The sequence below is a fragment of the Durotheca rogersii genome, assembly GCF_024521655.1.
Source record: "Durotheca rogersii strain YMJ 92031201 chromosome Unknown GGS23scaffold_3, whole genome shotgun sequence".
Classification (NCBI taxonomy): domain Eukaryota; kingdom Fungi; phylum Ascomycota; class Sordariomycetes; order Xylariales; family Xylariaceae; genus Durotheca; species Durotheca rogersii.
Window position 1 is genome coordinate 2331046 of NW_026251234.1, and position 27248 is coordinate 2358293.

Consider the following 27248-nt stretch of genomic DNA (forward strand, 5'->3'; position numbering starts at 1 on the left):
TTGCCTCATAGAGTGATACTGCCCTATTCAGCCATCTAATCTTACCCAGCAAACATGACTTGCGTTCTGTCGCTTTTCGCCCTTAGAATAAGGGCCAACGTTGGTTAACACTTTCTACCCAAGGAACTCTCGGTCGATGCTGACGAATTCTCAAGTCTATGGCCTCGAATACAAATACACTCGCCCTGCTGCTCGACGGCGGTGATGGAGGCGAGAATGCAACTGGTATTAGAACGCAGAATTCGACCACCCTACTTCTGCAATCATGCTCTTCCCTGTCGTGGCACTTGCCTTCCTGCCATTGGCTATCTGCTCTCCTTTCGAGCAATACCCATACTACTTCACGAAAGGGGATAAGACTTTCAACCTGAATGCGGACTTCGACAAGAACGGCGTCGTGTGCATCCCGGGAGGCGATCCCTGCACCCCGTCGTATACTTACCAGCTTGACCTCAACCAGTAAGTCGAGTGATGTTCGCGAGCCTGCCTGAGCAGCAGCACGAGAGGTGATACTGACAAATTGGCTTGCGTAGCTGTTTCACGAACGACGGAGGCCGCATCATCGGCAGGAAGGATGGATGGTTCGCTGCCTCTTGCTCAGACTGCGGCCAGAGCCACGTTCCGAACCAGTTCACTTGTGATTGCGGGGACGGCAAAGGGGGCTCGAAGACATCTTCCGGCTGGTATTGTATGTCGACACAACTAGCATACAACAGAACATGGGATTTATCTGCTAACATGCTTATAACAGACACGAGCGGCGATTTAAAAAGCCCTCTTGAGTACACCGAGCCGGGAAGGTTTTCGTGCTATGGCCATCAGGCCGAGAGGGTCGGCGTGCAATCTAACTAGACCGCTTGATAGCTCTCTATTTTGATTCTTGTTTGGTGACGATTCGGTTAACGGCCTTTTGCGAAGAGGGATTCCGGGGAAGGATGGGACAAGATTCATAGCCTGCCTACTTGTTCGAGGCTTGTTCTGAGTGCCATTCTCCTGATTATCATTCGTTAAGGGGTGCGCTAGAGGCATAAGCAACCCGTCTCCGATTTAACAACGAGATTTCAATTCGCTTATTTTTTTCCCCCCCAGCAAGAAAATCCGATGTCATCGTAATTGTCGTCGTCATCACCTCCGTCACTACGGGACAGGCTTGTTGGAGTTGTTTGTACACGGCTCTGCATAGTCCTAAGTGACATTAAGGGCTGAGTTAAAAAAATATCGGTACAATAAAACCACGGCAACTCCCAGACTGTCTCACTCTTCATACTATTAGTACGACGGTTCACGATCATTGCAAGGTAAACTGATACTGAAGAGGAGAACAAACAGAGGCAAAAAAAATGATAAAATGAAAGAGAAATACCATTCCAGACCTGGCTTAGCCGGTTGCATTAATTCGATCCGGTCTTCTCCTAATATTGTGGAGTCGGCCGGCTACCCGAATCCCTCGTTCAGCTAACTGACAACCAGCACTCGATGCTACCTTAGAAGCTATTGCCTTCTCGACCGACTTCTCCCTCCACCTCGCCTCCTCATTCTGCTCGCCGTAAAGCATCCTACGGAAATATCGTCTGACGTCCTCACCCATCGTCACCGACTAGCCCCTAAGCATGGCGAGCCACGAAGAACGAGGTACCACCACCGCCGCCGGAGCACCCGAAACCTCGGGCCAACCAGTTGTGGGGACGCTGACAGCGCCAGCAACCGCCTCAGCCGCAGAATATGTTACCTCCGCGGCGGTTGGTCCCGGTGATATAGATGCCGCAATCGAGGCGGCGCCGCTCGAAGTAAGGAGTCCACGACCTGTGCTGCGTCCCAGTACGAGAAGATTGAGATAGAAAGGGACGCAACACCGTAACGTATTAAATTGCCCCACGTAACTGACGATGGCCGTTCGACGAAGGAAGGCGACGGGTACGGTGACGACGTAGATTCTGCTCTTGGGGACGGCGATAAGTACGGGTTGCCGCCATTTCATTGACAGACTCGAAGCCACGACAAGCTACCTCGAGTCGACTCATTCCGTTACTTCTCTCGTCTTCTCCCTGGCTTGCTAGAACTGGGAAATCTAACGCAAGGCCGGGTATTTCTTCAGCGCGAGCTCGACGGCATCCTTGACCGAGAGCATAATGCAGTACCGCACGCTGAACGGCCGCACGTATCACAGCAGTAGACTTGGGACAGACAAGTACTGGGGGCCTAACGACGAGCGGCAGAACGAGGCCATGGACATGAAGTGAGCGATGCGTACATCTTGAAGAGCTCGTGCATTTTTTCTCTTGGATCCTCTAACGTCTTTTCTTCTTCTTGCGCCAGCCACCACTTCTTGACTCTCTGCCTCAACGGCAAGCTTTTTCTCTCGCCGCTGAAGGATGATATACAAGTATGCCACACCCGAAATTTTCAGCCGCCCCTACGATGAAAAGAACCGCAGACTAACGGTGCTCCCTAGAAAGTGCTCGACATCGGCACTGGAACAGGTGATAAGCCCGTAACGATATATACCTTTGTGTCGGTTCGCTAACCGCTCCCAAACTAGGCTTATGGCCAATGTAATAATCATATAGGCCCGTTTCTCGCTCTCCCTCTCCCCCCCTCCCCCTTTTTTCTAAGGCCACCAAGAGCAGCCTGCTAACGAGCGCGCCTGTGCACCACGGCGACGGGGGAATAGAGACATGGGAGACGCGTACCCGAACTGCGAGGTGATCGGGACGGACCTGTCGCCGATCCAGCCGTCGTGGTGCCCGCCGAACGTGCGGTTCGAGATCGACGACGCGGAGCAGACGTGGACGTTCGCGGCGGGGAGCTTCGACTTCGTGCACGCGCGGTACATGATCGGGGGCATCTCGGACTGGCCGCGGTTCTTCCGGCAGGCGTACGCCGCGCTCAAGCCGGGCGGCTGGGTCGAGAGCTTCGAGGTCGAGGCCGACTACCGCTCCGACGACGGCACCCTCGCCGCCGACTCCGCCATGTACGCCTGGCGCGACCTCTTCAACGAGGGCGGCGCCAAGCTCGGCTGCCCCTTCAACGTCATCACCGACGACCTCCAGCGCAAAGGGATGCAGGACGCCGGCTTCGTCGACATCAGCGTCCGCGACCTTAAAGTACCTACGTTGCCCACCCGCCTTCGTCGGGGCCCTACCTGCTGTGGCTCCTGGTCGTAGATCTATCTTATCTGACTGTCGTCGCAGGTCCCCATGGGCCCCTGGCCCGCGAATCCGAAGCTCAAGGAGCTTGGGCAGTGGGCCCAGTACATTTTCGAGCAGGACCTCGAAGGTGATTCGTTCTCATATTCCCACGCCTCTCTCCCTGTCCCCCGCTTTTTGCGTCTTCCAACCCCCTTCTCTTCCTTCACGTCCAAAACGATGGGCTGACGATTTGGGGGCGCTGTTCTTTTCCCACCGCCTCTGCAGGCTACGTCATGTTCATGTGGAACAAGGTGCTCAACCGCTCGCTCGAGGAGATGCAGGTATTCCTCGCGGCGTACCGCAAGGAGCTCCGCTCGCGCTCGATCCACGCCTACCTGCCGCAGCGTGTCGTCTACGCGCGGAAGCCCGAGAACGCGTGATTTTGTCGGCCAGCCGCGATGTTGTGGTCGCAACGACGGCAGAGGCGGTACTGGCGGTATTGAAGGCCGCGCTGGAAGTGTCTTTTTTTTGTTTGTCTTCTGGGTTGGTTGTAAGGTTCGGTAGGATCTGCGGGGTGAATAGGGGGATAGGGGCATGGCGGGATCGACGAGGCGTATATGCGTCGACTACATGCGTGCGTACACTGTACTATCGCCTTACTTCCATGATATAATAGGCATTCGATGAGTGCGGGCTGCGGTGGCTGTTGACCTCGCTACCGTCCTCGTACGCCAAGCTCTCATGGTCCTTCTTTCGCCTTCGAGACTAGTTGGGTAGTTCTCCCTCACGGTATATGAGCGATCAAGGTATATATTTTCTACATACTCAATGTAGTATCACGGCGTTTCTTTTGATAAGCTAGACTATTCGAATCCAGGCGTGCCTAGCCTTGTCTAAGACGTGACGCTCATCTGTTCGTTGGCCCTCCATACCGGATTCTGATGTGGGCTTGCTTAGAGAGCCAACTAGATAGATACTGATCGGATCTGTATCGTAACCAGATGGCTTGACAATACTGCCCCCTGGTTATACACAAAACAACTTTAGAGCATACGAACTTGGACAATGCGCTATTTAAGGTGCCTTCTTCGCGAGCAGGGCCGTTCGGCTTAGCTCTGGAACAATCATCAGTGTAATTACTGAGGTGGTAGAGCGAGCAGCTAGACGGGACGTATCTGCTTGGTTTACTCGGCCTTGTGATAGGTAGTTCTAGCTAGAAAGGAAACGTTGTAACCCAGGTTGGTTCACTCCTTTTTTACATACTCACGCATCAAGAACGAGTGCACCGTCCTCTCCCCCGGCCCTTATCCTGCATGGGTTTCATAATGTATAAGCAATTACACGTTGAACGTCCACTCCATATACCTTTCGCAACCTGAATGGGTTGACGCAAGGAGATTGAAAAAGTCTTCCTTGGCGCCTTTCTGGTAATGCTTCTTCTTCAACCTCAACGGCCAGGGATCAATGATAGTGTGTTTCTTCTTGAAACTCATGCCGGAAAGTTGACAAATGGAGTCGAAATTACTGGTCTTCATGTATCTGTGCTACTTGTTAGGGTCAAAAACGAAAGATTTCTGGCGAACAAACCTGTCGAAGTACTTGTCGACGTCGCGGATTTGCGGCAATGCAAAGTCGCACAATATTAGATTGGCGTCGTACTTCGCCCTCGGCGTCGACGGTGTAATGTACTTGCACACCTCGCGCATCTCCGACACGAGAACCTTACGCTTCTCGTCATCGTCGAAGATCTCGTCCACCGCGTTGAGGAAGAGGGTGACGAGAGTGGCGTGGGGATTTTCCGAGGGATGCTTGAGGAGACGCCCAATGTAATAGAGGGTTTGGGCTGTCCCCAGGTAACCCTTGTCGGATATATTCGACACCTGCCAATCGGAAGGAATGTTAGTCTTGACCCAGAAAGAGGACGGTAGGGCTGATATAACGCACCTCTATACGATCGAATAAGCGTGACCCTGTATAGTTAGATAGATCCCTGGCATCGACGTTAAATAGTTCAAATGAGAGGTCCAGATTCTTCAACCGCTGATGGAAACGGAGAAGAACGTCTCTAATGAAGGAACATATCTTTCCGTAGATATCGTTAGTTGCTGGGCCGTATCGGACTTTCATCACCTCCGCTATATCCCAACCGCTGATCGGATCAGCGTCGTCCTTCATCGGCCAAATCGTCGTATCTCGGAAAATGGTCCTAGATCACAATGTGAGGCCCTCAGTAGATGTCAAACAAATATCGAAACATGGTAAATAGTAAAAGGGGATACATACGGGTTAGGTATCGTGTATAGATCTCGCGGCGCACCGAATGAGAGCAGAACTCCGCTCTCTCGGAACTTCTGAGCCCCGGAGCGGTGACCAGGTGACAGGCCAAAGTAAACGCGTTCTCTATAGTCTACCCTCTCGGGGGCGATCGTGACGCTCTGGCGAATCTTCTGCGCCCCCTCGAGCGTGAGGCCAGCGGGGACTTCTAGGCTTGCCCGCAGCTCGAACCAGCTCTTCTTGAGCAATACGAGCCGCAATGATAATCTGCCGAAAGTCCAGGTTTTTCCAAGCGGGGCTTCGGAATCCCGGTTGTTTATCTTTGCGCAGACAGCTTGTACTAGCGGGAGGATCTTTCCCCTGAGCGTGTCGTGGAGGGGCTGGGTGATAAATGACGAGTACCACAGATGAAGGATATTGTCAGCTGCCACGGCGGCGTCATCCTCCGTCAGTGCTAGGAGGAGCATGATGACGTTTCTACCGACGACGTCCATATCCCTATCGTTCATGCAAATATGAACAGGGCTTTTGAAACTATCTGGGATGGAAACCACGGATAGAGCAACATTTCGGATATCTCCAGAAGCTACAAGACAGAATGATGAGCTTATAGAATCGGAGGCAGGCTGAAATACGATGGCATGCGAGGCTTACCTGCGAATAGGAGATCCAGCTTCTTGTTATACTCAACACCTTCGTTTGACGCAAGCTTCAGCAAGTCGAACGCCGGCATGTTTCCCCACAGAAACTTCATACGGTGGTTAAAGGGTTGGACATGCTCTCCTCCTATGAACCTTGGCACATAATCCTTCTGCGCTTCCCATTGCGGCCTCCAGTTTGCCTTCAATAGCGGGTTATCGCGGCACTCCGCTCTGTGCCTCTTCCAATGACTTTTCTGACAGGCTGGACCGCAGTACTATTGGCGAACCAGGAGCTAACCGTCAGCAAGTGGCCGTAGTTGGCAGAGTTGGATCATATTAACTGCCTGCTTACTAGCACTAAGAGGCAATACGTGCACGAGAACTTCCCGACCCGGGTGCATTCCGGGTTGTCCACGGCGTTATTTGCGCACACGAGCTCGCGCGATGAGTCGACTGAGGCCATTGCTATTTCGATCCTGCAAGATAATAGAGAAGATGCGTATGGGACGTAGAGTTGGTCGGGCAAGAGCTATATATATCGGGACATTGGAGCACTGTTAGGCGGCAAGGTTAAGCATGGGTCGGAAACGAGATTGGCCGGGAGCGTTGCAATGCAGGCTGTGATGGTGTGATATGGCTCTGCCAATGCCCTGCTCCCCGACAAACGGCACAGTTTGTGATGTCTTGGTTTGCTGTAATATCTCGTGTCGTCTGTCTTGCTGATGTTGCAAAACAAACATATCAGAAAATTTGGGGGGCCCTGTATGGGGCCACGCGAGACCCCCAAAGCTACCGTAATAATAGGCAGATCTCGATACGATGCCTAGCTAGGAGTCCATCAATGTCTGGATCGACGTGGGCGGTCCTCAAGCCTTGGTCGGTTTCCCTAGAGTATCGTGGCCCGTCATGGCTCTCGGCAATGGATATATCAAGTTCAGTGCTCACTATAAGAGCACGCACGAGGTGTAAGAGCCGGTTGATTTAAATTGCACGTGTTCACAAAGACTTCTCATACCTCTTGAAAAGTTCGCACTCTCCTATTTCAAGCTTACATACCCATCGTAGTTGCGGCCGCTTGGGTGCACATCATAAAAGGTATGAAAGACGGACTCAGGTGCCCGCTGTACGGCAACTTGCCTACTGTTTGCCCCATGACAGTTGCCAATTATCCAAGCACTTCTGCAAGATACCGCTGCCGATGATATCGAACCCCTGTTTAATGGTCTCAGAGTACTTGGCGGTAGTCTGCGTCTCAAACGCAAGGGCGCTCCGGCCCGCCGCGTCGTTGTCGTACTTTTCCACGTAGTAGTCGAGCAGCTTGACGGTCGGATTCTTCTGGGGGCCCTGATCGTCCTCGCGCAGCCGCCGGACCCATTCGCGCTGTGGTACGATCTCGAACTTGAGCCCGGCGGCCCTCAGCGCGGGCAGTAGCTCGCTGCTCCATGAGAACAGTGTCGGGTTCAGCACGTGGTAGACCTCATCGAAGTTCTCGGACAGCTCGTCCCTCGCTGTGATGCTAAGGCCAGAGAGCTCGAGGATCGCCGAAGCGCACTTGTCTACTGGTAGCCAGGAAGGAGTCTACGGAGTTCATCAGCCAACGGATACACGATAGTTCATCACTTGGAGTATTCTTGCCTCGTCTAGGGTCGGAAGAACCCCCATCGTCGTAGCACTTTGAATCATGAGAGGGATTGCCTCGGTCTGGTTCCAAAGGCCATTCTGCGCGTCTCCCATCAACTGACCGGTCCGCAGGACCCTTGCGTGTATGCCTGTACTCTTTGTCGCTGCTCGGATAATATGCTCCGTGACCAATTTTGACCTCGCATATCCCATATTCTGAGCATGGCGTACGTCCTCTATGTGAGCTTCACGGATAGTGGCTGGGAGAGGCGTGCCCGCGGCAGCCGATATAGAGGAGACGAAGAAGAACCGGGCTGGTTTCTCAAAAGGGACTTGGAGGCAGAGTCTGATTATGTTGTGCACGCCAGCTATGCACGAACGCTCGAAGCTACCAAGGCTGACGTTGAAGTTTACCATCCATGCGCTGTGGATCACAGTCGTCAAAGTGGACCGGATGTCCTCTAAGGCTGACGGATCGAGGCCGAGAGACTCCTGACTGAAATCGCTAGGTAGACAGACAGCTTTATCCAGGATAGTGGGGACGAAAACCCCTCGAGATTCGAGGCTTGACACGACACGGGACTGGGCCTCCTCTGGTGTTCTCGACCGGACCAAGCAGTATACCTTTCTAACATGCTGCAGCGATACAACCTGTGATAGGATATGCGCCCCAAGTGATCCGGTTGCTCCGGTGAGCAACTAAAAGTGACTGTTGTCAGTGACCGCCAATGTATGCTGGAGGAATGTATTAAACCACGTACCACGACCTCGCCGTCAGGCTTCGAATTACTAGGAGCAAACTGGGGGAAGCCCGAGTATTTAGCGATTAAGCGGGACATCAACGAGATCTCGTCAACTTGAGCCAACTCCTTTCCTGTCCTCAGCGAATATAGATGAGACGCGAGCTTCCTCACGGACGGATGTTCAAAGACGACGTTGTTGCTCAAGGTCGAGCCGCCGATATCGATCTCGCGCATGATCCTAGCCCGGGCCGCTACGGCCATGAGGCTATCAGTGCCGCGCTCGAAGAAGTCGGTATCCTCAGCCAGCCCCTTGACGCCGATCTCGCGGGAGAAGATATCGAGCAGGTACGCAACGAGCGCAGGGTGATCGAGAGCCTTGCGGGCGCCGTCGCGGGCGTCGTCGTGCGTCTCGAACCGCACGTAGACGGCCTCGATGATGGCCTCGAAGGCCTTGTACGCCGCTGCTCGGATGATTGTGCCCTTATCCGTGCGCGGGTACGCCGTGCCGCACGGCAGAACCTCCACCATGTCCCGCGGGATCCGCCCGAATTTCTCCGCGGCCTCGTTGCCCGCCGCGAGCGCAGGCTGGAGCGCGTCCAGGAGCTCGCCGCGGCTCATGGCCCGGGCCCTCTCGCTCGGGAATATCAGCAGGCCGGGAAACGCCTTCCCCACGCCGAAGATGAGCGCCTCCTCGACGAGCTCGTTCTGTCGGAGCCGGTGTTCGAACGGAATCGGCAGGACCTTCTCGCCGTTGACGAGCGTGACGCGGTCGTCCAAGCGGCCGATGTACTTCCAGGCGTTGGGGATTGTCGGGTGAGGGATGAACGTGTCTCTCGTATGGAACGAGTTCGGTGGTTCGTCCGAGTTCGAGCAGACTTTCGTCGGCAGGCCGTCGAGAACGACGCACTCATATAGGCCCTCGCCCGTAGGGACGAAGCGGAGATATGGTGCAACCTTGGGGAGGGGTCGCAAATAATTCCACTCCTTGTCGTCTTCGTTTCGGAAAGATATCATGAGTTGCCCCATCTCGGTACTTCCATTGATAAGCCTTTGGTTTTCTAGTTCGTTCTGAGTGTCTCTGCTTGACTTACGCGCCGTAATGACTGACTAGGTAGACTCCAGCCTTGACTAGCCTGTCCCCGAGCTCGTCGGGACACCCGCTTCCGCCGAACGAGACAAGCTTGCATCGCTTCATCAGGCCGATGCCGCGCTCGCTCTCTGCGAGAAGCTTGATCGCATACGGGACGCAGTGGAGGCTCTGGGGGCCGAATTGCTCTATGGCGGCTACGAGATGATCGTGTGTCATCGGCAGATTTGCGTTAAAGAATGCGGTCGGAACAGAGTATGTGACGCCCCGAAAGAACGTCGCCAGTCCGTGATTGTGGTACAGGGGCAATGTGACAAATGCTCTCATGCCGCTGCCGACGGAGAAGTTCGTGAGACAGCATCGGTGGTTATGATATATCGGTTTCGGAAGTCCGGTAGAGCCGGACGAATGGACGATGAATGCAATTTTTTGCGACTCATCTTCAATTTCAACGGGTCGTTGAAAGCGACCACCTGCTGTGTCTGTTTTGCTATAGACGGAGCTGTCTATCATGGGGACCTGCGTAATGCTATATCTTTCGGCAATTTCGCCAACAGTCTCTGCGAAGCTCGAGGCGGGTATGATCCTGCGACATCCCGTCTGGTCGAGGAGAGCCGTGTGGGCGTCTATAGACAATCGAATTGAGAGGAGGAGGACGGAAAACCCGATTCGGGTCAGAGCTAGCATCGTAATGATGTAGTCGAGGTCCGACGGGCCAAGAAGAGCTACTACTTCCGATTCGCCTCGGCCGGACTACGGGTCTCTCTAGTCAGGGGTGATATGTCCCGGTGCGGGAGGATTGCTCGCTTGGCCGTTGGTGAATCACATACCTGTGGGACAAAGCCAGATTGCGCATAATACTTTGCAACTTGGTCCACGAAGAGGTCCAACTCTCTAGCGGTGTAGTAGACATACTTGCCGTCTGTCCCGGGATATGCAAGTAAGGGCTTGAATGGGGCGGCAACGGCGCGGTTGACGATTAAGCCATCAATGCTGTCAACCGAGTTGATCTCTGTTTTGGGAGCAGACTCTTGGCTACCGATACCAGGCGGCGCCTGTGGTGTTGCTGTAATAAGGGACATCGTGGCTCTGCTAGTTACGCACAACGTAGAGAGTTGTGTTTATGGGCTCATGTCTCTCTCTTGAGCAGGTCGTTAAGATAAATGGCCATTATGTCTCCACGGAATTCTCCGCAATGAAACGACTCTGTTATTTTCGGTGTATTCCCGCGTCTGTTTCCCGAGAAGGGCCTATTATTCGAACCGGGGAGGCGCGCCGAAGCACACACCACCGACTCCTATTCTGGTAGCGAAAGCACACTTCGGCTTGGGGTTTATGATCCTTGTTCTGCAGGACCTTATCGCCTTTATTTGGAATCACAGGGATGATGTGATGGGATCTAGGGCGTTCTATCAAGCCAAAGGCTGGTGGGAAAATATGTATTGTTCGTACACGGGCGGGCAAGTTGGAGAGGGGAAAGTGGAGTCCGGGGATCATTAGGCCGGTACGTCAAGCGACGGGCGGCAGGAAGCATTAGAAGCAACTCGATAACCTTTGCTTCAAGACTCGTGATCCAAGATGATTGTGATTCTCTGCCCGGTAGCGACTTAATAGTAGGGGCACGAGACTCGGCTTTTGCGGGGTCCCCGCAAGGTGAGTCGATGGACATACTCAGATGCAAGCTGGGTGAACCGTTTCGTAGTTTACTTAAGACAGCGGATGCCGTTGAAATACGTGAGGGCCGGCTCTTAAAAGCATCATTTGTCTTCTTCACCCACGCCCATTGGTGTGGATAGTTGACTTCTCTTGTCGCTCTGACCTGTGAGAAAATGGCGGCCGTCCTGGACCTTGATCGCCAGAAGAGCGGAAAGCCCGAACACATCGAACAAGTCGCTGATGACGTTCTCCTCAACGAAAAGGTAGACCAGTTTGGAGCCCATGCGAAAACCGACCCAGTTGAGATCAAACTGGTGAGAAAGCTGGACCTGTACATCTTAGTGAGTATCTCATAGAAATTCTCTCCCTTCTATATATCTATGTCCGTTGACTAACGGTTGCTCCTTCGACAGCCCACGTTATGGTTAATGTACTTCTTCAACTTCCTGGACCGAAATGCCATGATAAACGGAAAACTCGATGGCCTAGACAGGGACCTTAATATGAAGGGATACGAATATAACACTTGCGTGTCTATTTTGTTCGTGGGCTATCTAACGGGACAGGTTCCATCTAACATGCTCCTCAACCGCGTACGCCCGTCGCTCTTCATGGCTGGTGCGTCACATAACCCGAATAAGCACCCGTGCATCAATAACTTATAGTATATTAGACTCTAACTGACATTCGTCTTTGCAGGGTTCATGACAGCTTGGTCTATTACGACGCTGTGCACTTTTCTCGTACATGATTATACTTCGATGTTGATCGCCCGATTGATCTTGGGTATTGTTGAGTCCCCGGTGAGATGATCCGATAGCCCGAATGCTTGGTTGGACGTAGGCTTACTATTTATTAATACTAGTTCTATCCTGGTGCGTTGTACATGCTGAGCTTGTTCTACACACGAAAGGAGATCGCTACACGGATGTCCATTTTCTATACTGGAAATTTGGCTGCAAGTGCATTCTCTGGATTGATATCCGCTCCCATTTTCTCGGGGTTAGGGGGTGCGCGGGGCCTCCCGGGTTGGAAATGGTGGGCAAATCCCAACAACGACTTACACGCGGAAGAGTATTTTGTGATACTAACCAAGTACTTTGGCAGGATGTTTATAATCCAGGGGGCGCTGTCCATGGTGGTAGCAATCGCTGGCTTCTTCCTCTTGCCCGATGCACCCCTGAAAACTCAGTGGCTTACTCCCGAGGAACGGCATCTTGCACACGATCGTATTGCCAGGGATACTACCGGAAGACGAGAGGGAGGAACAAGCGTGATGAAGGGGTTGAAAGAGGCCGTCGTCGACTATCGAACGTGGATATTCTGTCTGATGGACAACCTTCATATCAGTGCGAGCGGCTTCAAGAATTTCTTGCCGACTGTCGTTAAGAGCCTCGGGTTAGACACCACCACGGCTCTGGTTCTCACTTGTCCGCCCTACATCTTTGCGGCCTTTGTTGCCATCATCCTCTCATGGTCCAGTGGAAGATTCAATGAGCGAACTTGGCATATTACTCTATCCAAAGCGGTTGCCATCGTTGGATTTGCCATCAGCTTGGCGACGCTCAACACGGCCGCCCGCTACGTAGGAATTATGCTACTTGTAGGCGCTACACATGGTGTTCACAATATCATCCTCGGTTGGACTTCCAGTGTTCTGGGCCAGTCGGACGAGAAGAAAGCTGTCGCGATTGCGATGTGCAACACCTTCGGCAACTTGGCGTCGGTTTATACGCCGTACCTGTGGCCCGACACTGACGCGCCCCAGTTTGTCAAGGCCATGTCGGGGTCGATCGGCTTCTCGGCGGGAGTCATCATCTGCGCTTGGTGTCTGAAGATCGCGCTGATCAGATTGAATAACAGAATCCGCCGAGATGACCCGGCGGCATCGAACTTCTACGTCCACTAATTTGTCGCCTGATTGGATTTACGACGAGACAACGAGACGACGACTTGAATGCCGGAATGAATGTGTTTCATCTCTTCTTTCTTTTCTAACCCGGGACGGCTTCGATATTCAGGATGTGATTTTAGGTCCCCGCTCTAGTTGCACAGGGATAATATTACAACGATCCTAGAGATGCGGATAGGACAATAACAAAAGCGACTCCTTGTCAGATGCTAGCTTCGTAGGGCTGTCAATTCTATGCGTAAATGAAATACATGGGCTGTTTCTTGTTCTTTAACAAATGCATGCGATAGCCTCGAATCAACTGTATATCGATCATGGTTCTGCCACAGCCGTCATGACCTCAGTCCACTCTTCCCACGCACCATCGGGGATCTTCCCTCTTAGGGGTGCGCGTCCACCCTCGAGATTGCCCAGGCCGACGACACGGTAGATTGCTTCCCGGATTCCCAGGATACCCCAGCGGCCAATGAATTCCTCTGCGCGACTGACTCGGTACTGGAGGACCCTGGCCTCCTTAACAGCTGCATCGTCGATAGGCCGTTTACTAGATAGCTCAAACAAGCGCACTACCGTCTTAGGGAAGATCGCTGATAGCCCGTCGATCACGCCGGCAGCATTAAACGTGACAATGGGTCCGAGCTGTTGGCCAAAGCCGCTATAGACGCGGAAGGTATCGTGATCGATCACGGGCGATGTCGATACCTGAACGTGGTATGATACGTTACCGTGAGACCTATTTCTATTAGCCGATCTCCCCAGTTCCATCCGCGCGTAGGCCGACTTACATCTTGCAGCCCACGATATTTGGGTGCTGCGCAAGTTTCTCGTACGTCTCCGGTGTCACGGTGAGACCGTTGGTCACTCCGGGGTAGTTGTAACTGGTGCAATATTAGTTTTAGTCCATCGATGCAAGGCGATGTAAGAGATGCCTCGAATATTGTCAATCGCAGTGTGTAGCCAATATGAGAGCTCAATGCTCGCATGCTACTCACATCAAGATAGGAAGCGGGCTCTTATCCGCAACGGTCGTGTACCACTCTATCAGACCCTGCTGCGATGCGGCGCCGCCGAAGTACCCGGGCGCCAGGACCAATCCCCACTGGCACCCGGCATCCTTCGAATCTTGGATCCATTCTAGAGCCTCATCTACAGCGTTGACGAGGACGCCGGCCATGATCGGGTAGTCGGGAAAACCGGCAGCGTCGAGTGATTTACGAACCCCGCCGAGGAGAGCTATCCGCTCGGCGCGAGAAAGGTGGACGGCCTCTCCCGTCGAACCGAGCAAGACAAGACCGTGGATTCCATTCTTCGCTAAGAATACGCTGTGCTCGGACTGAGTCTCGACGTCGACCTCGGCCTGGTGAGCTCCGGGAGCGATGGGTTTGAAAAAGGTCGGCGACGGGACGTAGACGCCAGGAGGAGGGATTAGGGCCATGGTGACAGGATTTTCGAGTGCTGGATGTCTCCTTCTCGAACGGGTACGGGCAAGGCAATGAGAAAGGAACAAATAAGGGTTTCTCGGATTCCTTTGTGGTCGAGAAATAACACCGTTTAAGGGGCCTTCGGACGACAGCCGAGCTCGGGGCCGCTAAGGAGGGGACTATCAGCTGGCGTGGGGGTCATACAGACAATTATACCCCGACATTTGGGGTTTGTGGAGTTATTCGTCGCCAGCACCGACGCAAGCTCGGTAATTCAACCCGAAGCGTGTAGAAGAGGGCCTATAATAATCTCTAATAGTCTATATCATCGAGGCATAGTCTGTGCTAACCTCAACGCCTCCTAGTAGACGTACACAGGACTATAGCCCTCGATATCCCATAAGATGGCGAGCAAGACGTACAAACTAAATACGGGCTATTCAATCCCAGCTGTTGGCTTGGGCACATGGGTAAGCAAACGCCTTGATGTTCCCGTTCTAGCCCTACACGAATAGCCTCGAACGTGCACGAATGGAGGTCAGCCCCTGGCTAATCTTGAACCGGTATATTAATATATAAGCTATCGAAACCCAATGAAGTAGCCCTTGCCGTCGAGAGCGCTCTCAAGGCAGGCTACAGACATATCGACGCCGCCGCCATTTACGACAATGAGGACGAAGTGGGAAGGGGTATCAAAGCATCCGGAGTTGACCGTTCCGAAATATTCGTGGGTGCTACCCCCCCTCACTCGATGAACCTGCTGTCGTCCTAATGGCTGTAATACCTCAAGGTTACATCCAAGCTCTGGAATACGCATCACAAGCCCGAAGATGTAGAGGCTGCCGTGGATACCACGTTAAAGGATCTTCAATTAGATTACCTTGACCTGTACCTAGTAAGACACTGCTCTGGATCTATCAACGATGCTATTTTGCTACATCATATCCTGATATATCTCCTCAGATCCACTGGCCTGTCTCGTTCCAGAAGAGCGCGGACGAGAGAGAGCGGTTCCCGATCAACCCGGAGAATGAGCAGGTGCACGTAATCGACGTGCCGATCGAGAACACCTGGAGAGCCATGGAAGGCTTAGTTAAAAAAGGCAAAGTTCGGACGATAGGAGTCAGCAATTTCACCCAGGAGAGGATCGAAGAGTTATGGAAGACGTGAGCGAGTCGTTTCCGATGACAGATGTCGTGCGCTGCTAACGGCCCGTTTCTAGGGCAACCATCAAGCCGGCAGTCAACCAGATAGAGATTCATCCCTACTTTCAGCAACCCACTTTCATCGAGTGGATGAAGAATAATGTGGGTGGTAATAGGCCCTCAGATTATCGTACCGGCTGCTAATAAAGGAGCTAGGACATCGTGGTAGAAGCATACAGCCCCTTGGGCAACAACATCTACGACCTACCGAGGTACAAAGCTCCGTCATGCAGTAGTATTGTCTCGTTTTAGCCAGATGGCTAACAAGGCGTCTGTAGAGCCGTTGACGATCCCAAGGTCCATGAAGTTGCCTCCCGCCTAGGCAAGCAGCCCGCCCAAGTTATCATCAACTGGGTCGTGCAGAATGGCCTCGTTGTGCTGCCGAAGAGCGTCACCCCCGAGCGGGTCGTTGCGAACTTTGAGAGTGGGACAAGAATCCGAGCCCCTTATAGCGGACTGTCCAATTGCTAATCATTCACCTCATAGCCTTTGTGCTCCCCGACGACGCCGTTGCGGCGATTAACTCCCTCGACAAGAATCACCGTTACAACTTCCCGGCAAGATTGGGGGTAAACATATTCGGCGAGAAGACGGAGGAGGAGTTACGCAAGAGTGTGCAGGATTGGGTGGAAGCACAGCGCAAATTGAAAGCGTCGGCGCAAAAGCAATAAAGTCTCGTCACTGAGTTGGAGGCATGCATACTCGACATTAACGGTATTCCCTAGACTGGAAAACACGCTCGGGATTTTATAGAATATACGAACGGATTTTACGAGGGCTCAAAACACATACAAAATAAACCTATTCGGAGGAAGGCGAGTCATCTGAAAACATGCCTAACACAGGGAGGTATATTCGATCTGGCCATTCCTCTAGCTGCCCTCGCGTGCCGTGCAAAGTCCTGTAGGCAATCACGACGATTCTCGTTCCCTCTTGAATTCCGAGAGAAGAAACGTAATAAGCGTGGGATGATACCATCAAAGCGGGTGAGGGAGTCCCGAATCCGACACAACATCATGCCGAAGAAAGCGACCAATGAGACCAAATTCCGACGGATTCAGCGACGATCCAGGATGGGCAGGCGAGCGATTGGCCGGTAACCCCGCAATCCCCTCATAAACCCCTTCGGCGGCGCCCCTCTTCGGTCCCTCGTAGACGCGAGCCAGGTTGGCTAAGGCCCGGCCCAGAAAAGGAAGACGACGACTCGATATTAGCACTAGGTTACGATGGACCCGGCTCTGAAGAACAAAAGCGCGAGCCGGGCCGGCGACAAAACAAACCATGGGCAAGATAGCAAAGATAGAGTACTTCCGCGTGCCACCGCGTTGGTTGTTCGTGAAGATCACTGACGACACCGGCAACGTAGGGTGGGGCGAGGCATCGCTCGAGGGCCATACGCAATCGGTGGAGGGATGCCTGGATGCGTGGGCGGAGAAATACTTGGGGTTCGAAGCTGAGTAAGGATACGTGATTAATTTCGTGCCCGTTGGTAATAATACCTGCTAATTATGAGAATAGCGATATCGAGCACATATGGCAGTTGTCATATCGAGGCAACTTTTATCGAGGGGGGCCGGTCCTGATGAGCGCGCTGAGCGGGATAGATATAGCATTATGGGACCTGAAAGGTGTGTAGACCGTGGCTACAGGTTCGGACCGACGATGAGACTGATAATACCGCCAGCTAGGAAACTGAATGTCCCAATTTATCAGTTGCTCGGCGGAAAGGTCCGGGATAAGCTGCGCGTGTATGCGTGGATAGGGGGTGACCGACCAAGCGACGTCGTAGCGCAAGCGTCAGTATTCTCGCCCTGCCCTTGCCATAGGTATAGGTAGCCATATTGGTATACTCACGGCGAACAGGAATGCTCGAAAGGCCCAGGGATTCAATGCGGTGAAGATGAACGCCACTGAAGACCTCGGATGGCTCGACACCCCGCGCAAGCTCGACGAATGCGTCGAGCGCGTCAAGGCCGTGAAGTCGCTGGGCCTCGACGCCGGCGTCGATTTTCACGGGCGCGTGCATAAGCCGATGGCCAAGCAGCTCGTCGCCAAGCTGGAGCCGTATGACCCGCTGTTCGTCGAGGAGCCGCTGCTGAGCGAGAACATCGGCGGCATCAAGGACATCGCCGCCCGCACGCACGTGCCGATCGCGCTCGGCGAGCGCCTGCACAGCAGGTGGGACGTGCGGCCGTTCCTCGAAAGCGGGTGCGTCGACATCCTTCAGCCGGACATCGCCCACGTCGGGGGCATCTCGGAGATGCGCCGGATCGCGTCGGCCTGCGAGACGTACGACGTCGCGCTCGCACCGCACTGCCCTCTCGGCCCGATCGCCCTCGCCGCTAACGTCCAGGTCGACGCCGCGAGCCCCAACTTCGTCATCCAGGAGATGAGCCTCGGCATCCACTACAACGTTGGCGGGCAGGATCTGACCAACTACACGACAAACCCAGAGGTGTGGAAGGTCACGGATGGGTACATTGACCTGTTCCGCGGGCCTGGCCTCGGGATCGACGTCGACGAGGTCCAGGTGCGGGCCCTTTCGAAGGACTCGAAGGCTTGGGTGAGCCCAGTCTTCATAGGCCCAGGCAACGAGTTGAGAGAGTGGTAACAGGAAAATCTCGTTTGATGAGAACAAAATGAATGTCCCACCCAAAGCTTAACTGGGTAAAAGGCGAAATTGATATCCCAGCAACTTCAATTAATATGCTGCGTAGCAAAATACATAGGTAATGCTACCTACGGTTGTCATGTAACGAACGCTACCTTACCTACAATAAGCCCCCATAACCCACGAGGGAGAGGTAAGACGTCTAATACGTTTTCGCCTAACACACAAGCCTAGAAAGCGGACTAGGAAGTGTAAGCGCCTACGTTTTCTTGCACGATTCAGCCACGCATCATTTATATAGAGCACGCGGCTGTTATCCCTTAGGGGGGAGAAGAGTAGAAACCAAATCGATCATATCGTCGGTAAGAAACCACCAACTTGTATCAAGATCAGTTGGCGTCACCTCCCTTCTACCGCTCTTGGCGGGGTTGTATCCTCGAAACCCGATTCGGATATCGGTGCTCTCTCTGCGGGCAAGATTCTGCGATATTATGGTCAATGTCCACATGAGCCCGGCCGTAACGTTAGATAGGTAATATCCAATGAATACACGCAGACTCCGGCTGATAATGCCTATGTCTCACTCTGTCCTGTTCTTAAGAATGCCCCAATACCTTCCTTACTATGATCTTCTCTCACCTTTCCTAAGATTCCGCTCGGATTGCCGGAGTGGGAATGGTTGCTTGGATTTAATATTACTCAAGCCAGATCAGGTAACTGATCGCGCACCCTTTACCAGTTATGATTGCATTCTGACCAGTGTCATAACGGAACGAAGTAGTGTGTGATGTCATCGCGAGCAGAGTTGTGCGCCTGGTCTATGTGTGGTGCTAACCGATGGTGTAGGAAACTGTTGACCTGCGCGTTTTGTGGCCTGCTATACCACGATACCTGATGCGTGGATATTACTCCTGACATGTCTACAAAAGTAGCAAGGTCTTGGTTTACGTCCACCGACTCACATAAATCATAAATGATGCGATCAAATTATATTGGAAAGCGAAAATATACCTACCAAGAAATGAAAACTTCATCTGTTGGCGACTTAGAGCTGCTTTGCCAAGAGCTCTCGGCCAAGATCCAGGAACTTAACAATGCTGACGAAAACAATGATCTCTCAGCGAGGCGCAAGGCTACGGCTGTTGCGAGAAAGTTGTACACCGAGTTGGTTCACCCTGACGAAGTGGCTGCTGAACAGATGGTTACTGTACGTTCGTGCCCAAAATATGCTCCTCTCGCAAGTGTCTGACCGTAATTCGAACAGATGAGCGAGTGGGCAAGCATACGTATGTTTATAGAGTGGAAAATCTTTGACTTGATCCCCTTAGACGGGAATGTATCGTGGAGAGAACTCGCAGCCTCAGTGGGCGTCCAGGAAGAACTCGTGTGTAAGCCCGCAAACTACATGGCCCTCCCTATAGCTACCCCAGCTTACCGGCTTGGCTACAGCCCGGCTCGGTCGCATGCTAGTATCAACCGGTGGGCTCAGGCAGCCGGCGCCGGGACGAGTCGCGCACTCGCGCCTATCACTGGCGTACCGGAGTGGCGACTGCAACGGCGCCTTGTTCTTCACGGCCTACGATACCCTTCAACCGGCGCTCGTGAGCCTACCGGGCTTCTTTAACAAGTACGAGCCACGGCTGCCGCGGGGCAAGACTTACACCCCCGTAACCTTCGCCGCCGGCGTCGATGGCCGCCTCACGCACTGGGAGGTCCTCGAACAGCGGGGCCCAACTCACCTGGAACAGTTCGGTCTCTCAATGCAGGGCATGATCGACTTCGCGTGGCCGTACACAGGCGTCTACGACTTCGCGTGGGTCGAGGAGTACGCAGCAGGCGCCGCCGAGCGCCCGCTCATTGTCGATGTCGGCGGCAGTTACGGACACGCGCTGCGCGCCAACCTTGTTAAGTACCCCGGCATTCCGCCGGCCCGGTGCGTGGTCGAGGACCGGCCCGAGATGATCGCGAGCATCGAAAAGGCGCACGCGGACGATCCGGTGATGCGGGACGTGCAGAAGATCGCGTGCGACTTCCACGCGGAGCAGTCGGTCAAGGGCAAGCAGCGCCCCCCTCCCAACCTGCCTACTATCGAGGGCATCTCAGGCCCCGGTTGCGCGGCCTGAGACAGGTGTACCTGCTAACAATGCCTGTGTAGGAGCTCTCATCTACTTCATCAGGCGTTGCCTCCACGACTACGACGACGACGACTGCGTCGGCATGCTGAAGATCCTGGCGGCCGCGCTCCCGGAGGACGAGCCCCGGGCGCGGATCTTGATCAACGACCAGATCATGACGGACCCCCCCGATCGGTGGGTCGCGACCATGGACATCACGATGCTCGCCTGGTCCTCCCTCGAGCGGACGGAGGAGCAGTTCGCGACGGTGGTCCGTCGGGCTGGCCTTGATGTGGTTAAGGTCCACAAGGTGGAGGGGCAGACCATGGGGGTTGTCGAGTGCAAGAAAGTGTAACAACACTTACACATGTCTCCCTGTCTATGTTTTCTGTCCGTAACGTCTCCGCTAGGGTTACGCCGACGTCGGAAAGCCTGCCTGGGCAGCTCGGGCGGATTTACCAAAGGGCCATGCGCAAAATTGGGTTCTCTAGGCAAATCCGTTCAGGTTTTCGGATTTAAACGGCCGGCGAGACATAAAACGAGTAGTTGTACCTAGTTAATCACATTGATTGATTCGCCCTGCCTTTGGTGGAGAAGAGTTTACGGGATACTTGGATGAACTCGTTGAAGCCAAGCGTGGGGGTTAGCTAAGCAGGTTGTCGATGTTCTGTGGTGGATTGGGAGTTATGAGCATACATCGATGTACTGCTACCTACTGCTTACGCTAGTTAGGTACGTACGTAGTCGAAGCAAGGCCACGGCCGCCGGAGGGAGGGGAGAAGATTGTGCACGGACCACACGATTCCCGCGGTCGGGACCTTTCGGGTCAACACCTCTGCATGTACCTCGATGCCGGGCTACATCTGGTGGGCTAGCGCGGACAGGTATCGCCGGGTACGATTTCCCATGAGAGCACACAACAGTGAGTAGAGCATCAGCCAAGGTACTTCGTCTAGCGCCAGCGTTCTTTTCCTCTCCCGCCCAACTGTGTGTAGCCCTTTCGCACTCCTCCCAGGAAAAAGCCTCCTCCATCTTGTCCCCGTTTTGCAAGCCTCATCCACCAAAAATCGAGAGAAAAAAAATACAACCCACCCTCTGCAATCTCCCCTCCCCTCGATTGCAATCTGCATCTGATTGCAATTGACCTCTCTCTTTCTTCCTATTTAGTTCGGAGGACTAGACAGACCTCTCTAATATGTTCCGCAACGCCCTCAGACAGTCCACCCGCGCCGTGAGCGCAATCTCTGCTTCGGGCAGAGTCGTTGCAGTAGGTCCTACCACCACTTGACCCGTCCGGATACCCATCCCACTTCGAACCGAGGATGCGTGCCGTCCGCTCCAATGCATCCCCGGAGCGCCCGCGAGCCTCGATCCGAGCCTGTTTCTTGTACGATTTCGGTCGGGGTAGCCGGGAGAGCTTGCAGAGCTGGCCGAGCTTGCGGGAGCTCCTACCGGACTGTCAACACCACAAAATACCCAGGCTATTTTGGGACTCTCCGTTAACCCGTAACTGACTGGATGTTCCCAGGCGCGAAATGCCGCACCCGCCGCCCTCAACGTCCACGCCCGAGCCTACGCCTCCGATGCGAAGGCTTCTCCCACCGAGGTCTCTTCCATCCTCGAGCAGCGAATCCGAGGCGTATCCGAAGAATCCAGCCTGGCCGAGACTGGCCGTGTCCTCTCCGTCGGGTACGTGTGTGGACCCCGTCAAAGCGAGAGATTTTTCAATCCGCTGCCAGCCTATCCGCAATCCATCTGCCGTCCTACGCATGCAATCTTCATTATGCCTAAAATTCCATTCTCGTTGTCGCTCGATCGCCCTATCGCTGCGGCTGTTGCTTCAGGCGAATGCGACTTTTGATCAATTGGTTTCTGTTTGCTAACCCGCGGTTCGCGTAGTGATGGTATCGCCCGCGTGCACGGTATGGCCAATGTCCAGGCCGAGGAGCTTGTCGAGTACGTGCACAATTTTTCGGATGCTCGGGACGGGACGCGCCATTGATTTTTATGTACAGGTTCGCTTCTGGTGTGAAGGGGATGTGCATGAACTTGGAAGCTGGCCAGGTTGGTGTTGTGCTTTTTGGTTCTGACCGTCTCGTCAAGGAGGGCGAGACCGTCAAGCGTACCGGAGAAATTGTGAGTTTGCTTTTGCCATAGTGCCCTTGGATGATCAACACTACTAACTGCCGTCAGGTCGATGTCCCCGTTGGCCCGGAGCTGCTCGGCCGCGTTGTCGACGCTCTCGGTAACCCCATCGATGGTAAGGGCCCCATCAAGACTAAGGAGAAGCGCCGAGCGCAGCTCAAGGCTCCTGGTATTTTGCCGCGACGATCCGTCAACCAACCCGTCCAGACCGGTCTTAAGTCCGTCGACGCCATGGTTCCCATCGGCCGTGGCCAGCGTGAGTTGATCATCGGTGATCGCCAGACTGGAAAGACTGCCGTCGCCCTCGATGCTATCCTGAACCAGAAGCGATGGAACAACACCAACGACGAGACCAAGAAGCTTTACTGCATCTATGTTGCCGTTGGCCAGAAGCGATCAACTGTTGCCCAGCTCGTTAAGACTCTTGAGGAGAACGATGCCATGAAGTACTCCATCGTGGTCGCTGCCACTGCTTCTGAGGCCGCACCCCTGCAGTACATCGCCCCCTTCACCGGCGCCTCGATTGGCGAGTGGTTCCGTGACAACGGCAAGCATTCCCTCGTTATCTATGACGATCTGTCCAAGCAGGCCGTCGCCTACCGTCAAATGTCTCTACTGCTCCGCCGCCCCCCCGGTCGTGAGGCTTACCCCGGTGACGTCTTCTACCTGCACTCGCGTCTGCTGGAGCGTGCCGCCAAGATGAACGACAAGCACGGTGGCGGCTCCATGACTGCACTGCCCATCATCGAGACCCAGGGCGGCGATGTGTCTGCTTACATTCCCACCAACGTCATCTCCATCACCGACGGCCAGATCTTCTTGGAGGCCGAACTGTTTTACAAGGGTGTCCGACCTGCCATCAACGTCGGTCTGTCCGTGTCCCGTGTCGGCTCCGCCGCTCAGCTCAAGGCCATGAAGCAAGTTGCCGGTTCGCTCAAGCTCTTCTTGGCCCAGTACCGTGAAGTCGCCGCCTTCGCTCAGTTTGGTTCCGATTTGGATGCCGCTACCAAGCAGACTCTTAACCGTGGTGAACGTGTAAGTATTCAGTGGTCTTTTTTTATTAGTGTAGCCCTAGACTGACATGATATCTCTACAGTTGACCGAGCTCCTGAAGCAGAAGCAATACTCCCCCATGGCTGTCAACGAGATGGTTCCGCTCATCTTTGCTGGCGTCAACGGTTTCCTCGACCAAGTACCCGTCGCCAAGGTTCTACAATGGGAGTCGGACTTCCTCGCCCACCTGAAGACGAACGAGTCGGACCTCCTAGCCACGATCGACAAGGAGGGCGCTCTCAGCAAGGACCTCGAGCAAAGGTTGCGAGACGTCATCACGACCTTCACCAAGAGCTTTATTGCCTAAATAGGCGACTAGAAAGCTTAAAACCGCAGAGAGGAGACGGGGACTGTCTATACCTAAGGGGCCCGTGATGGCGGATCTTGTTAGAGAGGGTGAGAGGGTGCACTTAAAAGGGTGCTTAACTAAGTAAGGAAACGGGTTGGGAGCGAAAGCATTCTGTTCCCATTGACCCTTGTAAAAATAGAGCCAAAAACTCAAGAGCACTCGGTTCCGTTGTCCAGAAAACTAGCCGTGATCTTGGTTTTTTTTCTTTTTCGAGTAATATTTATTGCCGCCTTGACTGGGTTCGGCATGATAAAAGGAACATGTGGGATTGCTGGACTACAGAATCATCCAACTATTGGAAAACGGCACGGATACCCAGGTGGTTAAGAGAAGCTATTCGGGAGGCACCGTGGATCTGCTAGATGATGACATCACAATGCTAGGAGTAGGCTAGGGTGGCGAGTTCCAGGTGGTGCCCCTCCCATCATCCCATAGCTCCGATAAACCGCGAATTTCTTCAAATCACTAGAACCCATGTTGGAAAAACCCGCCTTCTACTCATCCCCCATATCTCGCAACGATAAAACCTTCTCCATCGATCTTTATGCGAGACACGGCAAACGTTGATTCTTTTGGCGTCTCCAATTGATCGCCTACCGACTCGAACTCGAATTGTCCGCGGGGTGCCGACCTGAAAAAAGATCTCCGCCAACCACCCGACCGACCGACCGATTAAGGCCGTTGATTCTCTCTCTCCTCGGGCGATCGAAGAGGGAAGAGCGTACAGTAAGGGGTGGCAAAGGAAAGAGGAAGGAGAACAGGAAGACAGAGAGAAAGGGAGAGAGAGAAGAGAATGGGCCCCGCAGCCCTCGAAGCCCATATGTCGCCGACCACCCGCGAGATCCTAGCCAAGGTGCGCCAGATAGTGCCGCCGATGCTTGAAAAATTCCACAAAGGTTGGTAAACACTGGGTTCGTCTGCCTGTCTACACACCAGCGCTCTGTGTTCGGTATGCTTTGAGTAGTAAGAAAGAAAGGGGAAAGAGAAGCAGGATCGGATTTGAGCTGGAGCCGGAGAGAAAAAGGGAAGATCGAGGACCGGAACAGCGCACACCTACCGTAGTTGAAGCTACGAGCTAACCAGCTGCGTGCACCCTCACTCGTCACAGGTCAATTAGGCCGCGTCGCCGTCATCGGCGGTAGCGAAGACTATACGGGCGCACCGTACTTCTCCGCAATGGCGAGCGCGCGTCTAGGATGCGATATGGTTCGGCCTTCCATCCCCTTTCCCCCGGCGCGTCGTTGGTGGCGATGAGAGTCGATATGAAAGAGTAAGAGGGACATTCACAACAGCCCGCTAACAACTTCTCTCTTCTCTTGGCGTCAAACATAGTCCCACGTTATATGTACACCCAACGCCGCCGCCGTAATCAAGACCTACAGCCCGAACCTGATGGTACACCCGTTGATGCGACAATCGCCGACGGGCCGTAATCCCCCCGATGCCGAGGATCTAGCGCATGTAGCGAACCGCATCATCGACATGCTACCGCGTCTGCACGTCCTCGTTATCGGGCCGGGGCTTGGCCGCGATCCGCTCATGCAGGAGACCTGCGCGAAGGTGCTGACCGCCGCCCGCGAGCGTCGGATGCCCGTCGTCCTGGATGCTGACGCGCTGGCCCTGGTCACCAATACTCCCGAGCTTGTTAAGGGCTGGCACGAGGTCGTTCTCACACCTAACGTCGTCGAGTTCGGGCGCCTATGGAAGGGCATAAGAGGCGACGATTCCGCCGCCGTTGGCAGTGGTGCGGACTCCTCGGCCGAAGTGGAAGAGTTGGCGCGGGCGCTCGGAGGGGTTACGATCGTTCAGAAAGGGGAGCAGGACTTGATCAGCAACGGCAAGACGACACTGACGGTGGATCAGCCAGGGGGGCTCAAGCGCAGCGGCGGCCAGGGCGATACCCTGACGGGGAGTATCGCGACCTTCCTTGCCTGGCGCAAGGCCTACCACGACGGCCTGTGGGACCACGGGGGAGGCCTACAGGAGGCGGAGACATTAGGGCTTGCCGTGTTCGGGGGCGCCGCTATCACTCGGGTGAGTCTAACCTGGCCCGGTGAGATATTCTCTGGCATTGGTGGGATAAGATAAGGCGGGAGGCGTGCTAACGACGACGACTGCGCTGCTTAAAACGATAGGAATGCTCGCGGCTCGCCTTCAAGAAAAAGGGCAGGAGCCTGCAAGCCAGCGACCTGACGGACGAAGTCCATATCGCGTTCCTCAATCTAATAGGAGAACCTGAGAGCGAACGGTGCGTGCGTGCGAGATGGGTGTCATCTCCCTCCCCTTACGTTTTTTTTTCCTCCGCCCGTGGGTCTACCGCAATGGCAGTCTCTGCAAATCCGTTATGTCTGTCAGAGTCTTACTATAATAGTCATGATACTTACTATACATCTCAGCTAGTGAAATTCGTAGCCCCGAGATGACACACTCAAGGCTGTAGAAGGCAGCTTCGGGGCCGTTAATAGTGTCTAGGATCCAACTTCGGCCCGCTTACTCGCGCAATCACGGAAAGTAATATCCCCCCGTATTACGATTGTATTGCCTACCTTTAGAATCAACAATGCGATTATCGACTGACGGGTCCTGCGGATTGGGTGCGCTAGGTAGAGCCTGACTGACAACGGACAATGGAAATACACACGATCGAGACAATAATAAGGGTGTGATTAATTTGTTCGCATCCGTGAGGGGAGGGAATCGTTACAAACATCAGGAACATTAGGCGGATGTGGTATTATCTCGAAAAATGCGCATTCACGGGAGCATCGAACACAGATCGAACACGGACAAATACCTCTTTTGCATCTCACCCGTAAGAATCACGGTGCCTATCTAGATCTCAAAAGGGACGACTATAACAGGTAATATGCATATCTACTAAGAAGGGTCCAGTGCAGATAAACCTCTGTGGGATGACTACTCTGCGTGTGAGACGTTGTCGCAAATACCTACCTACATCGGCTGGTGGCGTCTAAGGTTGAAAACCTGAGGGTCGACTGTATAGTAGCATGCCAATTGCTGTTGGCGTTTCTGCAGAATTTGGTTACTCGTCCTATCTAGTAACAGTTTCCCATGCCCCTTCATGGAATGCGGAAGAAGAAAACGCAAGCCCGGCCGGAAGACCTTCCTGCACATGCCGACTCGCCTGCACAAAGTCGATATTAAGGACAATTGAGCGAGTGGATCGACGAAGCCGCAGGAAGACCTGCCCCCCTGTAGGAATCCGAGCGAAGTCCTGGAACTAACGAGCAGTATCTTGCAAGACATCAACCCAGGAACAGCTGGAAAA

At 53.9% G+C, this 27248-nt stretch overlaps 11 protein-coding genes across 11 annotated transcripts; 8 read left to right on the plus strand and 3 right to left on the minus strand.

Moving 5' to 3' along the window:
- The first annotated feature begins 203 nt into the window (after positions 1 to 203).
- Positions 204 to 1084, plus strand: GGS23DRAFT_615632 (uncharacterized protein). Its single transcript, XM_051520726.1, has 3 exons — positions 204 to 459; positions 534 to 688; positions 752 to 1084. Exons 1-3 carry the CDS (start codon positions 266 to 268, stop codon positions 850 to 852), a joined length of 450 nt encoding a protein of 149 aa, XP_051375695.1. The 5' UTR covers positions 204 to 265; the 3' UTR covers positions 853 to 1084.
- Position 1085: 1 nt separating this feature from the next.
- GGS23DRAFT_299485 (S-adenosyl-L-methionine-dependent methyltransferase) lies at positions 1086 to 3802 on the plus strand. Its single transcript, XM_051512712.1, has 11 exons — positions 1086 to 1298; positions 1489 to 1632; positions 1702 to 1787; positions 1904 to 1956; positions 2096 to 2236; positions 2317 to 2383; positions 2453 to 2480; positions 2540 to 2552; positions 2672 to 3104; positions 3192 to 3276; positions 3414 to 3802. Exons 2-11 carry the CDS (start codon positions 1611 to 1613, stop codon positions 3566 to 3568), a joined length of 1083 nt encoding a protein of 360 aa, XP_051375696.1. The 5' UTR covers positions 1086 to 1298; positions 1489 to 1610; the 3' UTR covers positions 3569 to 3802.
- A 562-nt stretch (positions 3803 to 4364) lies between these two features.
- Positions 4365 to 6807, minus strand: GGS23DRAFT_299667 (uncharacterized protein). Its single transcript, XM_051512714.1, has 6 exons — positions 6396 to 6807; positions 6057 to 6318; positions 5412 to 5988; positions 5073 to 5334; positions 4716 to 5008; positions 4365 to 4667 (listed from the first exon to the last, which is right to left on the minus strand). The coding sequence occupies exons 1-6, from the start codon at positions 6504 to 6506 to the stop codon at positions 4466 to 4468; spliced, it is 1707 nt and encodes a 568-aa protein (XP_051375697.1). The 5' UTR covers positions 6507 to 6807; the 3' UTR covers positions 4365 to 4465.
- A 337-nt stretch (positions 6808 to 7144) lies between these two features.
- GGS23DRAFT_299638 (L-aminoadipate-semialdehyde dehydrogenase) lies at positions 7145 to 10634 on the minus strand. The gene is made up of 5 exons (XM_051512713.1): positions 10324 to 10634; positions 9498 to 10246; positions 8425 to 9439; positions 7679 to 8362; positions 7145 to 7621 (listed from the first exon to the last, which is right to left on the minus strand). The coding sequence occupies exons 1-5, from the start codon at positions 10573 to 10575 to the stop codon at positions 7181 to 7183; spliced, it is 3141 nt and encodes a 1046-aa protein (XP_051375698.1). The 5' UTR covers positions 10576 to 10634; the 3' UTR covers positions 7145 to 7180.
- A 411-nt stretch (positions 10635 to 11045) lies between these two features.
- GGS23DRAFT_553036 (putative MFS transporter) lies at positions 11046 to 13338 on the plus strand. Its single transcript, XM_051515444.1, has 5 exons — positions 11046 to 11490; positions 11563 to 11767; positions 11849 to 11952; positions 12015 to 12187; positions 12257 to 13338. The coding sequence occupies exons 1-5, from the start codon at positions 11323 to 11325 to the stop codon at positions 13056 to 13058; spliced, it is 1452 nt and encodes a 483-aa protein (XP_051375699.1). The 5' UTR covers positions 11046 to 11322; the 3' UTR covers positions 13059 to 13338.
- On the minus strand, positions 13339 to 14644 carry GGS23DRAFT_553038 (dihydrodipicolinate synthetase family protein). Its single transcript, XM_051515445.1, has 3 exons — positions 14054 to 14644; positions 13847 to 13939; positions 13339 to 13794 (listed from the first exon to the last, which is right to left on the minus strand). The coding sequence occupies exons 1-3, from the start codon at positions 14494 to 14496 to the stop codon at positions 13374 to 13376; spliced, it is 957 nt and encodes a 318-aa protein (XP_051375700.1). The 5' UTR covers positions 14497 to 14644; the 3' UTR covers positions 13339 to 13373.
- A 92-nt stretch (positions 14645 to 14736) lies between these two features.
- GGS23DRAFT_299827 (Aldo/keto reductase) lies at positions 14737 to 16604 on the plus strand. Its single transcript, XM_051512715.1, has 8 exons — positions 14737 to 14952; positions 15063 to 15209; positions 15273 to 15377; positions 15446 to 15648; positions 15705 to 15789; positions 15844 to 15899; positions 15966 to 16111; positions 16174 to 16604. Exons 1-8 carry the CDS (start codon positions 14887 to 14889, stop codon positions 16356 to 16358), a joined length of 993 nt encoding a protein of 330 aa, XP_051375701.1. The 5' UTR covers positions 14737 to 14886; the 3' UTR covers positions 16359 to 16604.
- A 231-nt stretch (positions 16605 to 16835) lies between these two features.
- Positions 16836 to 18684, plus strand: GGS23DRAFT_553044 (enolase C-terminal domain-like protein). Its single transcript, XM_051515446.1, has 4 exons — positions 16836 to 17144; positions 17206 to 17315; positions 17372 to 17483; positions 17551 to 18684. Exons 1-4 carry the CDS (start codon positions 16969 to 16971, stop codon positions 18296 to 18298), a joined length of 1146 nt encoding a protein of 381 aa, XP_051375702.1. The 5' UTR covers positions 16836 to 16968; the 3' UTR covers positions 18299 to 18684.
- A 276-nt stretch (positions 18685 to 18960) lies between these two features.
- GGS23DRAFT_553048 (S-adenosyl-L-methionine-dependent methyltransferase) lies at positions 18961 to 21060 on the plus strand. The gene is made up of 4 exons (XM_051515447.1): positions 18961 to 19505; positions 19563 to 19686; positions 19748 to 20353; positions 20454 to 21060. Exons 1-4 carry the CDS (start codon positions 19272 to 19274, stop codon positions 20765 to 20767), a joined length of 1278 nt encoding a protein of 425 aa, XP_051375703.1. The 5' UTR covers positions 18961 to 19271; the 3' UTR covers positions 20768 to 21060.
- A 274-nt stretch (positions 21061 to 21334) lies between these two features.
- GGS23DRAFT_299893 (P-loop containing nucleoside triphosphate hydrolase protein) lies at positions 21335 to 24428 on the plus strand. Its single transcript, XM_051512716.1, has 6 exons — positions 21335 to 21679; positions 21941 to 22101; positions 22312 to 22368; positions 22428 to 22548; positions 22606 to 23592; positions 23654 to 24428. Exons 1-6 carry the CDS (start codon positions 21608 to 21610, stop codon positions 23915 to 23917), a joined length of 1662 nt encoding a protein of 553 aa, XP_051375704.1. The 5' UTR covers positions 21335 to 21607; the 3' UTR covers positions 23918 to 24428.
- On the plus strand, positions 24370 to 26635 carry GGS23DRAFT_300002 (H-hydrate dehydratase). Its single transcript, XM_051512717.1, has 5 exons — positions 24370 to 24855; positions 25068 to 25165; positions 25292 to 25993; positions 26095 to 26207; positions 26356 to 26635. Exons 1-5 carry the CDS (start codon positions 24753 to 24755, stop codon positions 26357 to 26359), a joined length of 1020 nt encoding a protein of 339 aa, XP_051375705.1. The 5' UTR covers positions 24370 to 24752; the 3' UTR covers positions 26360 to 26635.
- The last annotated feature ends 613 nt before the right edge of the window (positions 26636 to 27248 follow it).

Excerpts from the sequence above, each read along its gene's own strand:
- GGS23DRAFT_615632 (XM_051520726.1), top strand. The coding sequence starts at position 266 with ATGCTCTTCCCTGTCGTGGCACTTGCCTTCCTGCCATTGGCTATCTGC. Across the intron at positions 460-533 it reads TACCAGCTTGACCTCAACCA|CTGTTTCACGAACGACGGAG; the intron begins GTAAGTCGAGTG and ends TGGCTTGCGTAG. Across the intron at positions 689-751 it reads GACATCTTCCGGCTGGTATT|ACACGAGCGGCGATTTAAAA; the intron begins GTATGTCGACAC and ends TGCTTATAACAG.
- GGS23DRAFT_299485 (XM_051512712.1), top strand. The coding sequence starts at position 1,611 with ATGGCGAGCCACGAAGAACGAG. Across the intron at positions 2,384-2,452 it reads CGCTGAAGGATGATATACAA|AAAGTGCTCGACATCGGCAC; the intron begins GTATGCCACACC and ends GGTGCTCCCTAG. Across the intron at positions 3,277-3,413 it reads TTTCGAGCAGGACCTCGAAG|GCTACGTCATGTTCATGTGG; the intron begins GTGATTCGTTCT and ends CCGCCTCTGCAG.
- GGS23DRAFT_299667 (XM_051512714.1), bottom strand. The coding sequence starts at position 6,506 with ATGGCCTCAGTCGACTCATCGCGCGAGCTCGTGTGCGCAAATAACGCC. Across the intron at positions 6,319-6,395 it reads CGTATTGCCTCTTAGTGCTA|TACTGCGGTCCAGCCTGTCA; the intron begins GTAAGCAGGCAG and ends GTTCGCCAATAG. Across the intron at positions 5,989-6,056 it reads GCTGGATCTCCTATTCGCAG|CTTCTGGAGATATCCGAAAT; the intron begins GTAAGCCTCGCA and ends TCTGTCTTGTAG.
- GGS23DRAFT_299638 (XM_051512713.1), bottom strand. The coding sequence starts at position 10,575 with ATGTCCCTTATTACAGCAACACCACAGGCGCCGCCTGGTATCGGTAGC. Across the intron at positions 10,247-10,323 it reads AATCTGGCTTTGTCCCACAG|TCCGGCCGAGGCGAATCGGA; the intron begins GTATGTGATTCA and ends AGAGACCCGTAG. Across the intron at positions 9,440-9,497 it reads CTAGTCAGTCATTACGGCGC|TACCGAGATGGGGCAACTCA; the intron begins GTAAGTCAAGCA and ends TATCAATGGAAG.
- GGS23DRAFT_553036 (XM_051515444.1), top strand. The coding sequence starts at position 11,323 with ATGGCGGCCGTCCTGGACCTTGATCGCCAGAAGAGCGGAAAGCCCGAA. Across the intron at positions 11,491-11,562 it reads AGCTGGACCTGTACATCTTA|CCCACGTTATGGTTAATGTA; the intron begins GTGAGTATCTCA and ends CTCCTTCGACAG. Across the intron at positions 12,188-12,256 it reads GGCCTCCCGGGTTGGAAATG|GATGTTTATAATCCAGGGGG; the intron begins GTGGGCAAATCC and ends GTACTTTGGCAG.
- GGS23DRAFT_553038 (XM_051515445.1), bottom strand. The coding sequence starts at position 14,496 with ATGGCCCTAATCCCTCCTCCTGGCGTCTACGTCCCGTCGCCGACCTTT. Across the intron at positions 13,940-14,053 it reads AGCCCGCTTCCTATCTTGAT|TTACAACTACCCCGGAGTGA; the intron begins GTGAGTAGCATG and ends ATATTGCACCAG. Across the intron at positions 13,795-13,846 it reads AATATCGTGGGCTGCAAGAT|GTCTCACGGTAACGTATCAT; the intron begins GTAAGTCGGCCT and ends TAATAGAAATAG.
- GGS23DRAFT_299827 (XM_051512715.1), top strand. The coding sequence starts at position 14,887 with ATGGCGAGCAAGACGTACAAACTAAATACGGGCTATTCAATCCCAGCT. Across the intron at positions 14,953-15,062 it reads CTGTTGGCTTGGGCACATGG|CTATCGAAACCCAATGAAGT; the intron begins GTAAGCAAACGC and ends TTAATATATAAG. Across the intron at positions 15,790-15,843 it reads TCGAGTGGATGAAGAATAAT|GACATCGTGGTAGAAGCATA; the intron begins GTGGGTGGTAAT and ends TAAAGGAGCTAG.
- GGS23DRAFT_553044 (XM_051515446.1), top strand. The coding sequence starts at position 16,969 with ATGGGCAAGATAGCAAAGATAGAGTACTTCCGCGTGCCACCGCGTTGG. Across the intron at positions 17,145-17,205 it reads TACTTGGGGTTCGAAGCTGA|CGATATCGAGCACATATGGC; the intron begins GTAAGGATACGT and ends TTATGAGAATAG. Across the intron at positions 17,316-17,371 it reads AGCATTATGGGACCTGAAAG|CTAGGAAACTGAATGTCCCA; the intron begins GTGTGTAGACCG and ends TAATACCGCCAG.
- GGS23DRAFT_553048 (XM_051515447.1), top strand. The coding sequence starts at position 19,272 with ATGATGCGATCAAATTATATTGGAAAGCGAAAATATACCTACCAAGAA. Across the intron at positions 19,506-19,562 it reads CTGCTGAACAGATGGTTACT|ATGAGCGAGTGGGCAAGCAT; the intron begins GTACGTTCGTGC and ends TAATTCGAACAG. Across the intron at positions 20,354-20,453 it reads CGCGGAGCAGTCGGTCAAGG|GAGCTCTCATCTACTTCATC; the intron begins GCAAGCAGCGCC and ends ATGCCTGTGTAG.
- GGS23DRAFT_299893 (XM_051512716.1), top strand. The coding sequence starts at position 21,608 with ATGTTCCGCAACGCCCTCAGACAGTCCACCCGCGCCGTGAGCGCAATC. Across the intron at positions 21,680-21,940 it reads CTTCGGGCAGAGTCGTTGCA|GCGCGAAATGCCGCACCCGC; the intron begins GTAGGTCCTACC and ends GGATGTTCCCAG. Across the intron at positions 22,549-22,605 it reads TCAAGCGTACCGGAGAAATT|GTCGATGTCCCCGTTGGCCC; the intron begins GTGAGTTTGCTT and ends AACTGCCGTCAG.
- GGS23DRAFT_300002 (XM_051512717.1), top strand. The coding sequence starts at position 24,753 with ATGGGCCCCGCAGCCCTCGAAGCCCATATGTCGCCGACCACCCGCGAG. Across the intron at positions 24,856-25,067 it reads GCTTGAAAAATTCCACAAAG|GTCAATTAGGCCGCGTCGCC; the intron begins GTTGGTAAACAC and ends CACTCGTCACAG. Across the intron at positions 25,994-26,094 it reads GGGGCGCCGCTATCACTCGG|GAATGCTCGCGGCTCGCCTT; the intron begins GTGAGTCTAACC and ends TTAAAACGATAG.